Consider the following 11266-nt stretch of genomic DNA (forward strand, 5'->3'; position numbering starts at 1 on the left):
CCCTTCCGCAAGCGCCGCCGGAGAACCGCCTTCCCCATCTCGGGGCTGGTCAGGCCGGTGCTGCTGACCCACGTTCTCAGGACCTTGCTCTCTCGGTTTGCTCTGAGTCCCGGGAGCCGGTGCCACTGTCCTTGGGCCCTACTAGCTCCTACACCCCCAGTCCCCAGCTCCAGTCCTGGGTTCGCCCACATGATTTACTGTACACAAATCCCTCTTGTTTCCTCCTTATGTAGCAGCTTTTACAACTCCCAACTAGTTCAAGGGCTGTCTGTCTGGTTTATTTTGTGTTTAGGAAATTGCCATTCAGTGCCTCTTTGCCCTCCCATTCCTTCCTTGTTCCCCTTCCCCTCGATCTATTACCCCACATTAGCAAAACTTCTTTCTTGATTTTGTTTCTTAGTATTTAAAAGAACTAGTGAAGGGCTAATGACCTCATATACTACCCCCCTAAAAGCCATAAATGAAATAAAAGCCCAGGGAGCCAACTGCGCGCACCCGCCGCTGGCTCTGGTGGAGGTTTGTGCTTCACTTTCAGGTCACGGGGGAGAAGCACTGAAATGCGTTTTGCAAAAGCAGAAATGTGTCTAGTAAGAATAGTCGCAGAATAGTTGGTAAAAACGTGCTGTGTCCTGTTATAGGAGGGCTGCTCTTAACGCCAGGTACAAGTGTCAGACCAGGAGCGGGGGAATAAAGTTAAAAACAAAACAAAAAGCGCGGACCCACTGTGAGTCTTTGTGGTTGGGTCGGGAAGGGCTCTGCGAAGATTCTGAGACTTCAGAGAAGAGGCTGACCAGTCCACTGCTCTCCCGGAGACCACTGGGCTCCTCTTTGAACCTCAGAGTCGTCATTGGAAAAAATGGGGGAAAATAACACAGTTCTGTTGCCAGGAATTCAAATGCTCTAAAGTAAGTGAACAAATGCACTTAGACGAATATAAGAAACTACGAAAAAGGTAATAAAAGTCACTGGTGTTATTATTAGTGGGGCCAAGCGAGAGGCACGAAAGGTCTCCGTGACGCTTTGTCCCGTGTCTGAGCGCGCACAGCTCCTGGTTTACCTTCTGAGACGCCCCAGAGCAACTGAGCAGCGTACTGCAATACTCAGGACGGATGCTCTGGTTCCTTCCCTGGACATCGCGAAAGGCTTCGGGGAGAAGCACCCGCACAAAGGGAAATCCCAGTGTCTATTTACTAGGAAAGAATTCTGCAACTCCGCCAAAGGCTTGAGAGTACCTGCGCGTCCCGCCCGCCGATCGCGTTACTTTGACAGTAATCAACTGCCTCCTTTCCACCGCTCAGAACTTGGTTAACTTCTTTCCACGGGCTCTGAGAAGAGAGACGCTAGAATCAGTTCAGCAATTTCCTTCCTTTACACATACTTACCGCAGGCCTACTATGTGCCCAGTGCAGTGGCGCTTTCCCAGTCTCTCCTCGACCGATCCTGAGATGCACTGATTATTTAAAGGTGTTCCCAGAAGTGGGTCTAAGGGCTTTTAAATTCATTTCAAGAAATAAATGTAACGTTGAAATAGGGGACTAATTCTTCGAAAATGTTGAAAATTTAATTGTTATTAATCATTTGTGTAAGGGATTTTTGAGGCAGACGGTAGAAAGTCTCTCTTTTTTCTTTGTAAGTGCTCCCATGCACACTAAAAAGTCATCCTTTAAAAAAACAACTTCGTTTAAAAACATGCTTGGAGTGGGTATATTGCACTTAAATTTCCTAATAGCATGTGTCCCCCCCCCCCCCCCCGCCCCATCAACCGTAACAGTAATTGACAGCGGAGAAAAAGGTAAGTGACGTGGGTGCCTTGGCCACCTGCCGGCCTCACGGGTTTGGTGGAAGTTAATGAGTTAACTACTTTGCACTTCAAGGATGAGCGGCGCTGGCCACAGAACTATCCACAGATCATTTGTCCGCCAACCTGGCGCTGGGTGTGTGTGTGTGTGTGTGTGTGTGTGCGCGCGCGCGCAAGGTATCATGGTTTAGTGTTGCAGGAGCAAGTAGGATGCCGCTGCGCACCGGGTTGGAGAGGCCTCATTCCGCGCGCAGCTTTGGGTTAATTGCCGAGGCGCGGAGATACTGGCGATGCTGATAACGTGCAGATCCACACCAGCCTTTCTGACCGCTGGCTTGGCTGTCGTCTTCTCTGTGAACAATGCGATCCGTAAGAGTGTGTTTCTGCTTGTTTCCTATAGTCCGCGGGATAAATGGCGACTTCACCCCAGCAGACGCCGTCACACTTCGGTTGTAACGTTGGGACCGAAGACCCGGCTGCACCGAACGCCGCGCGGGAGCATTTTCGAGAGGAGCGCGGCTGGGAGGGGCGCCACGGCCGCGAGGAGGCGGAGAGCGCCAGGCCGGCGCGCCTCGGCCAATCAGCGTGCACACCGCCTGACAACCGTCCAATTAGAGGGCGCGGAGCTCGGGGCCCGGAGCCGATAATACTAGGAAGGGGAGCAGAGGCTGAGTATTGCAGCAAGGGGCGCTGCGCCGCACGCAGCTGCGTGCGCCCGCGCGCCCCTAGAGCCGGAGATCTGAGCCAGGCCAGGGCGGCCCAGCCTTCCCGCCCAGACTGGGTCAGAGGAAGCCGAAAGCAGCTTTAGCGGGATGAAGCGCTCGGGGGTGCCGAGGACCGGTTAGAACTTGGCAGAGTCCGGGATGTGCGGAGCGAGGCCACTGAGGACTTGATTCATCTTCTCTACCCTTCTCCCCTGCTCCCCATCCACGGGGCTCCAGGCCTCCAGCTGTCAGCCCCCGATTTCGTGGCAGGGTGTGGCGGACCCGATTTCTGTTTGCAAGCACTGCCAGCAGCCCAAGAGCCAGGTCCCAAGGCTGGATAACTTTTGCCTCGGCTGCTGGCCCGGGCCTCAGAGTCTCGGTGAGTGCCGTGATGTTGCTGGGGTGTCAGGGAGGGCAAATATCACCTTTTCTTATCTTTGGTGCTTTACGTGCATGTCTTGCCTGTACGTGCAAACCGTGCCTGATGTCGATATGGAGACTTTGCAGCTCAGCCCTGCGCGGCTCAACGCCTATTGATACTGGAAGAGCATCGCAGCTCCATGCCCCGTGTCCTTATGGGGATCTGACAGAAGAACAATTTTGCCTTTGAGTTATTTGCTGGGGGTGGGGGACATGAAAGGACCTTTCCAAGCTCAAAATGGGGTCCCTGTTTTTGAGAGGCATTTGAAAGGTGTAGGGCGGTACTTCGCCGCGTCTGAAGGGCCCCTGTGGTCTAAGGGAAAAGGAGTCTCCCATGGACGTGGTCCTGTTCATCATGGCCATAGTAGTTGGACGTGGGGAAGCCGGGCGAGCGGACTAGGCCGGCCTAGTTGGACACAGTACTTTGGTGCGTGTGATCAACGCGTTTCCGGAGGGACTTGGCCCGAGAGGGGGTGTAAAGCCAGAGGTCTGTGGTTAAAGGTCAGGTGCTCATGGAGCGCTTAGAATCAATAGATGAAAACCTTGTTGGGTTGGGGATTTCTGGGCCCTGAAGCTACAGGAACGGCGCTGTGCTGTGGAAGTGAGGGACGCGGAGAGAACAGGGTCTCCAAGGGGCCGAGGCTGGCGGACCAGGGGCGTGCGGCGCGAGGCCGAGGGTCCGTGCCTGACGGCGGCCGGTGCCTCTCGGCGTCTTTCCGTGTCTCCGCAGAGCGCAGGAGGCCACCGAGCGTCGGCCGGAGCGGAGCGCAGTGCGCCATGGCCGACCGGCCGGCGGCGGGCCCGGCGGCCGGGGACTGGGAGATCGACGTGGAGAGCCTGGAGCTGGAGGAGGACGGCCGCGGGCCGCCGCCAACCACCCCGCCCGGGCCCAGCCCGCCGTCGGCCGACGGGGACGACGAGGACGACGAGGACGACGACGACGCGGAGGACGAGGGCGACGGCCTGGACGCGGGCGCGTCCCCGGGGGGGCCGGGCGGGCCGGAGCAGCCGCGGGCCCCACGGCCGGGGCCAAGCCCGGCGCCGCAGGCCTCGCCCGCGCCGGCCCGGCCCCCGGAGCGCGGCGCGAACGCGGGCGGCGGCGCGGAGCCGCGCAAGCTCAGCCGCACGCCCAAGTGCGCGCGCTGCCGCAACCACGGCGTGGTGTCCTGCCTCAAGGGCCACAAGCGCTTCTGCCGCTGGCGCGACTGCCAGTGCGCCAACTGCCTGCTGGTGGTGGAGCGCCAGCGCGTCATGGCCGCCCAGGTGGCGCTCCGGAGGCAGCAGGCCACGGAGGTGCGTACCCGCCGCGCCCGGGGTCGCGCCTGGCGGGGGAGCCGGGCCGCCGTGGGGGGGGGGGGGGGGGGGCCGCGGCCGCTCCCCGTCCCCGGGGCCGCGGCGCCCGGCGCTTCCCGGGGAGGCCGGGGAGGACGCTTCTCTGCTCCCCGCGGCCCGCGGAGCCCGGCGGGGTGGAGACGCGGCCGCGGGCATCGCTGGGGGAACTTGTCCGGGGAAGTTCTGGGTTAAAAGCAGGCGGAGAGACCTTGAAAGTGGTAAAGTGGTTCGGAACTTTGTGGGAAAGCCTTTTTTTTTTTTTTTTTTTTTTTTTTAAATCTTTTAACTGTTAAGGCTTATTTTGGTGGTGCTGGGGGGAGGAGGACGGTGGTGGCCGCAGGGCCCCGGTTCGGCCGTCCACCCCCGCGTTTCAGTGCGGGTCTCGGGCAGGGAGCCGCGCGGCGGCGTGTGCGCTCAGCGCTGCCGCTGTCACGGGCCCTTTAAGAGAGGCCCACGAGCTGCCCATTTTACAGATGAGACCACGCTGGCCAGGGGAAGGAGGCGCCCGCAGGAAAGATCCCTGCTGCCCCACACCGTGCCGGGGTTTTCTTTAAGGGGGAGGCTCTTCTGGAACTTCGGGTTTCTGGTTTCCTTGTGTTCCTGCGCACGGAGAGCTCAGAGTTAGGGAGGCTGCGCGGGGTCTCCTCTCCCAGAGTTTTGCGTTTACTTTTTGGCGAGAAGGGCCTGGGGAATGGATCACCCTATACACAGAGGACAGTGACCCTACTGGAAAGGTTCCCAAGGACCCCCGAGAGTGCGCGCTGGTTGCCCCAGGAGGCCTTGGCCCTGGGCTGGGCCTGCCCCCACCTGCGCCACGTTTCACCGCGGTCTCCAGGGTCCCTCGCGGGTCCCCCTCGCCGGCTGGACTGAACGCGGGGCGGGGGGGGGGGGTACAAGGGCCCAGAATACCGCAGACCTGGCGGTGAGGGAGGGAGCGAAGTCGTGTTTCTTCCTGTCCCCCATGCCAGCAGGTCTCTGAGGGTTTTGTTTGCCTTCCTGTGTCCCAGTCTTCCCAGTGTTTTTAGCCAGGCTCGGGTTTGCGAGACCGGTACCCTCATATCTGTCCTTCAACCCGCTGCTCCTCATCCTACCTGCCCGACTGCGAGGAGGGACCAGCTCCGCCTCACTGCTCGGTGGCAGGCCATGGGCACCTTTGACCCCACTTCTGGGTGCCTGGGACACAGCTGTACCCCCACAGCTCTCCTTCAGGGCCTGGCTCCTGTCTCCACTGGCTCCTGGCTCCTTTTGCCTTCCTGTGGGATGTCCCCTAATTTCTGGCTGTGGGATGAATCTGGGGTGACTCTAGCCAAAGTGGACCCAGGGAAAATCTGCCCCACTCCCCATCAGTTGAAGTTGGTGGCCTCAGACAGAGCTTCCAGCTCGTTGTCCTGGAATTAAGGGGTGCTGGTGTAAATTAGTTGAGAGTCATTTTTGACATGAGATGGCATTTAGCTGGGAGGGGTCGCTGATGCCACTTAGTCCCCTCATCCCACAATTTCTTTGAGGCCACTGTTGATTATGTTTCTTGTGTTTACAGGACAAGAAGGGGCTTTCCGGGAAGCAGAATAATTTCGAGCGCAAAGCCGTGTATCAGAGGCAAGTCAGGGCACCCAGTTTGCTGGCCAAAAGCATTTTAGAAGGTAAAGCAATGCAGAATTACTCTTCAGCCTTTTAAACCAAGTTCGGAGGGATTCCCATTATTCACACATATGGCATTTTTATTAACCTGTGAAGGAGCAGTCTGAGGGGAGGGTGCTTTTTATTAGGAAGTTTTGCTCTGGGGAGGAAATCAGGATGTGGGAAAATGGATCTCACATCCCTCCTGAGGTTTTCTTCACCGATAATTCTGCTGTCTGCGTAGTAGTTGTTGTTTGCTTAATAGTGAAGGGGTGGACATGGAGTGTGTCTGAAATTTGCCCTAGCATGAGGGGTGTGCAAAGATCCACTGTCACCTGATAAGGGGGTGAGGAAGGAAATCAATTTAAAAAATTTCTTTGGTTGTCGTTGGAGCTAGAGTCAGTCAAGTGAGGAGGTCACAGCTAGCCACGCGGGTAAAGACCTCTAGTCGGGCTGATCCACCCTCTAACACCACTGTTTTTCATCGTACTGTATTCCTCTCCAGAGAAGCTATGTAATTGCTTATTGTGCACCTCACTTGGCCATTTCTGACAGTCAACTTTGTAGAATTGGGAAGAGGTTTTGAATCCAAGGAGGAAAGTGGAGATTGAAGTCGAATTTGAACAGCGTGAATTCTTTCTCTCTACCATGTCTAAAGCCTGGGGATACATTAATTCTTCTTAGATTATTGCTGATTTTAAAAAGCCACTCTGGGAATAGAATTTATTTATTGATCTGATAATATATTGACTACCTTTCACCATTTAAATAAAGGAAAGTTTATATTTGTTCCAATCATTGTCTCTTCATAAGATTTGGGTTGAAAAGCAGGCTTTTTTTAAAAGTATATATTTGAATTCTGTTTTTGTTTTTGGTTTTTTTTCTTACGTGGCTTCTGAACGGAGTTGGTTCTACGCAGGTTTTAAAGTTTGTTCGTGTCTTACTCTGTACCATATACTTCTGACCTTAGAATGGTTTCTCATGCATTAAAAATGAATTTGGTTGCAAACTGGGTAAACAGATTTATAGCCATAGGGACCACAGGGATAACTTGAAATGGTGCCAAAGCAGCTCAAGGAGTGGGAGGGCTAAATGGATTAGTAAATTCAAGTAAATAACTTCCTGGCAAAACCTACCAGAGAGATGGAAACATTAATATTCAAATTTTATTTTATTTGCAAATGAGGGCAATGGGTTTGTCACTGTGTCAATGCAGACATCACAGTGGAGCCTTCAAACAAATCTGAGAGCAGCCAGTCCTGGGGGTTAGTGAAATACTCAAAGTATTTTATGTGCCAGGAATCCTACTTCTGTCATGTTCATCTTCGTTGTTGTTTTGTTGTTTTGAATACTTGGTCCTTGTTCATAAAATGTGCACTGACTTTTTATTCTAAGGATCGCTTGTTCAGCCATTCTGGGATCTGGGCAGCGTGATCAGACCTTGGGAGGAATGTTTTAGTTCAGTAATTTTCAATGTAGCTGCAGCTGTCCTCTCTGCTTTTACTTTTGTTTGCTTGTTTCTACCTCTCGCCTCTGGGAGGGGCCTGCTGAAATCACTGTCCAGTCTGACCAGTTAACAGCTCTTTTTAATTTTCTGTGTTTCTCTGTTTCCTTAAGTCCCTTCTCTTTCTCCCCACTAATCTGCTGTAACTTTCTCTTTTTCCCTAGCTCTCCTTGGACTATTCTACACCTGTAACAATGTGTATGTAATGAACCATCTTTAGAAAATAGCCGTGCCGTCCGCTTTAGGAATAGAGATCTTTTTTTTACCATGGAGAAAGATGACACGGATAGTAAGGAAGCATTGACTGAGCAAGATGATGGGCAGACTTGTCCCTTAACATGTAGGAGTCTGGGAAGTGCATGACAGTTTCAGCCAGTGATGTGTGCCTGGACAGGTAAACAAACACCCCCGTAATGACAGAACAATAAAGAAAGTTACAGGATCGCTCCCCTGCTCCCTGGAGGGACCTATTTTAAACTGAGCCTACACTTTTGCTTTCTGTGTAAAAGACGAGTGTTTTGGAACTGTACATTTTTCTGGTTCTGCCGTCTTGCGGTGTTTCTGTTGCCTTCTCAGCTCCCAGATTTGTCTTCCCTAGATGTTAATCTCTTTCCCTGTGCAATGCTTGCTCGTTTTAGGCTACCGCCCCATTCCAGCCGAGACTTATGTGGGAGGGGGCTTACCCCTACCTCCCCCGGTTAGTGACCGGATGCGGAAAAGGCGGGCCTTTGCCGATAAAGAGCTGGAGAACATAATGCTGGAGAGAGAATATAAAGAGAGGGAGATGCTGGAAGCGTCCCAAGCCACTGCCTTGTTCCTGCCCAGCCGCCTGGGGCACGGACCGGAGTACAACTCCTACCAAAGCGCCTACAGCCCCACCCCAGTGGAGCCGGCGAACAAAGACTTCTGCAATTTCCTGCCCACCTGCCTTGATCTCACCATGCAGTATTCAGGGTCTGGGAATATGGAGCTCATCTCTTCCAACGTCAGTGTGGCCACGACTTACAGGCAGTATCCCTTGTCCTCGAGATTTTTAGTTTGGCCCAAGTGTGGCCCCATCAGCGACACTCTTCTCTATCAGCAATGCCTGCTAAACACCACCACCTCGGTTCAAGCCCTGAAGCCCGGCAGCGGCTGGGACTTGAAGGGAGTGCGGGTCCAGGACGGACTTGTGGCAGAACACGACTTGACGCCCCCCAAGCTAGAAGGCTCGCTGCTGCTGCCTCACCCTGCGGAGGTCCAGACGTCGAGAAGTGACCTTCAGGGTCACCAGGCCGTCCCCGAGAGGTCTGCCTTCTCCCCACCCAGACGGAATTTCTCAGCACTTGTTGACACGGACTCCCTGGCGGCTCAAGGGGACGTCTTAACCAAGATCAGCAAAGAAAGCGCCAGGCACCCTCTACCACTTAAACATAATCCATTCCACTCATTATTCCAGCAAACTCTTCATGACAAATCAGGCCCTGAGTTGCAAACACCATTTGTCAAAGAGGCCTTTGAAGAGGTCCCTAAGAAGCACAGGGAGTGTCTAGTCAAGGAGAAGCAGAGGTACACATTTACAATAGACAGATACGCCAAAGACCTTTTCGTAGCCAAACAAGTCGGAACAAAACTGTCTGTGAATGAGCCGCTGTCATTTTCTGTTGAGTCTATTCTTAAGAGGCCTTCATCTGCCATCACTCACGTCTCTCAGTGAAAGGCTGCTTACAGGGAAAGCTGGATTTTCTGCCGTCTCAGAGGGTTCTTACCAGTTGCTAATTTTTTTTTTAAAGAAAAAAAGCTAAGATGTTTGTCTAAAGAAATTTCTAATGTAAATGGTGATGATTTAAAAAATGATATCTATTCATATGCATGTACTTTTTCTCCCATAAATATATTTAAACCTAAAGATGGAAATTGCTTACGTGCAAACTGTAAAGTTCCGTGCTTTACACCGCATTTCAAAAAGCAATAAAGTTGACACTGTCTTCTCAAAGACCCAGTATTTGCAGAATTACCTAGTTGTCTCTGTCTATAAGAAAAACTAGTGTCCATGAAACATGTTCCTTGTTTTTCTGTGATTCTGCATAGTTTAAAATGCTCCCAGTGGTGGTCCCTGGGGGCCACAGGAGATAGCTTATAGTGCCTTAGTTTTGCATTTTAGAGGCTGTGTAAATATAGCTACTCAAAATTGAGGCAAAAAATAGCTTTAAGGAGCATAGAACAGCTTTGCCTGTTTCTAGAATCATAATTTTGCGTGATGGGACAAAGTGGAATTAATTTGCAGGAAGATCAAGTTTAAGATCTTGTTTTTATGGTGATCTGAGTTCTTGGGATGGATGTCTTTTAGCTCTTGGCATCCTAGTTTCCTTTCCTGACAGGAGGTATACCTGGGTCCTCAAGCTTCCTTTCCAGATTGAGCTTTCTAGGCCGTCTAGGCGGCTAGCGCTCCCAGAGCAGATTCACTTGTCATCAGACTGTATGGTTGAGCCCCTCACAGCTCTGTTATTTCACTGTTTCCTAAGGACCGGAGACAGCAGACACCGAAAGGGGGACACGGTCACGACTCTTCCGTGTCCAGCTTGATGTCCCACATTGTCACCAGTGCCAAAGGCTTTCGGCGTAGCTTTAAACAAAATCACGTTCAGATCGCTTCAGCTGACAGTGCATTCAGTCTTCACAGCATGAGGGTGACTTCTGGAGTCTTAACCCCACCCCTCCATTTTTGAGTTTATTACTACCTTCTAGTTTTGCTCAATAAAATGTTAGTTACTGTTCTCTATGATTGATAAAATGAGAGTATTAAATTTATCTCTGAAGACCTCATCTGCAAACCCCAAATGAAGTTTTTAGGATGCCACAGTCATTTCACCCCCGAAAATCCAGAGCCAAACAACCCACCGTTGGTTTTGCAATGGAGTGAGTTGTTATTTCCAGTTCTCCTGTCACTTGGGGAGCAAGAACACTCGTTGGGCATGTGGAATGTGCCAAGAAGTTTGGCATTTTAAAGAGTTTCTTTCTTGCTCTGGAAAACGATTAAAATTACTTAAAAATGATTTTGCTACTGATGAGCTCATGTAAACCTCCAGGGGTTCTCTGAATTCTTGCTTAAAATGAGAATCGATTTCAAAAACAACAAGCCAAGGCTTAGATTGATTTCCAGTTTGTTCTTGTAAAATAATATGTGGTTTGATTGAGTCAAATTTACTTATTCTTACTATGGCAAAAGCCAGAGCAAATGGCAGTTTGCCAGAGGGAAAGAAAATGAAAGAGGACAGAGCTCACAATGACGGAGATTATCATCATTAAGTGGAAATATGTTTTCCAGTCACGAATGCTGGTGTCTGGGACGGAATCTGACTTCAGCCACCCCTCCCGCTCCTCCAGTCATCTCTGTTTTATCCAGAGAGTTGTTGATTTTTGTCTTCCTATCAGGAATTTGTTTTCTGTGTCTGGTGTGAAGTGTAAACGTAACATTCGACGTAACTACTGCCGAGATAATGGGGAAAACACATCAGAATAAACTCACAGGAAAAAAATCCCAACAGGGAAAAATAAATCCCAAGGAGAAGACCTTCTTAATCCAAACATGGATTTCCTCTCTCTCTCTCTTTTTTTTTTTTACTCCATTTTAATAATTTGAATACTAACATTGGCCAGTTCCTCCTCTCCCCCTTTGTGTTCAGTGTACATTTTGGGACATCATTTCTGTCCTCTATCATTTTACTCTCATTAAATGAATCCCATTGGCTGTGGGTATAGGTGGTTTTTATCATGTTACCAGTGACCAGATTTTTTTTTTTTTAAAGATTATTTATTTTTGTTAGAGAGAAAGGGAGCCAGCATGTGAGCTGGGGAGGGGCAGAGGGAGAGAAGCAGACTCTCCACCAAGCATGGAGCCCTATGTAGAGA

At 51.4% G+C, this 11266-nt stretch overlaps 1 protein-coding gene across 2 annotated transcripts; it reads left to right on the forward strand.

Moving 5' to 3' along the window:
• The first annotated feature begins 2796 nt into the window (after nucleotides 1–2796).
• On the forward strand, nucleotides 2797–10139 carry DMRT2 (doublesex and mab-3 related transcription factor 2). Of its 2 annotated transcripts, none has more exons than XM_059411928.1 (4): nucleotides 2797–2881; nucleotides 3653–4215; nucleotides 5792–5894; nucleotides 8014–10139. In XM_059411928.1, exons 2-4 carry the CDS (start codon nucleotides 3700–3702, stop codon nucleotides 9069–9071), a joined length of 1677 nt encoding a protein of 558 aa, XP_059267911.1. In that variant the 5' UTR covers nucleotides 2797–2881; nucleotides 3653–3699; the 3' UTR covers nucleotides 9072–10139. The 2 variants fall into 2 exon arrangements, with proteins under 2 accessions (XP_059267911.1, XP_059267912.1); XM_059411929.1 differs by lacking the exon at nucleotides 8014–10139 and adding an exon at nucleotides 7540–8007.
• Nucleotides 10140–11266: the final 1127 nt, after the last annotated feature.

This window comes from Mustela nigripes, chromosome 9 (genome assembly GCF_022355385.1).
Source record: "Mustela nigripes isolate SB6536 chromosome 9, MUSNIG.SB6536, whole genome shotgun sequence".
Lineage (NCBI taxonomy): Eukaryota > Metazoa > Chordata > Mammalia > Carnivora > Mustelidae > Mustela > Mustela nigripes.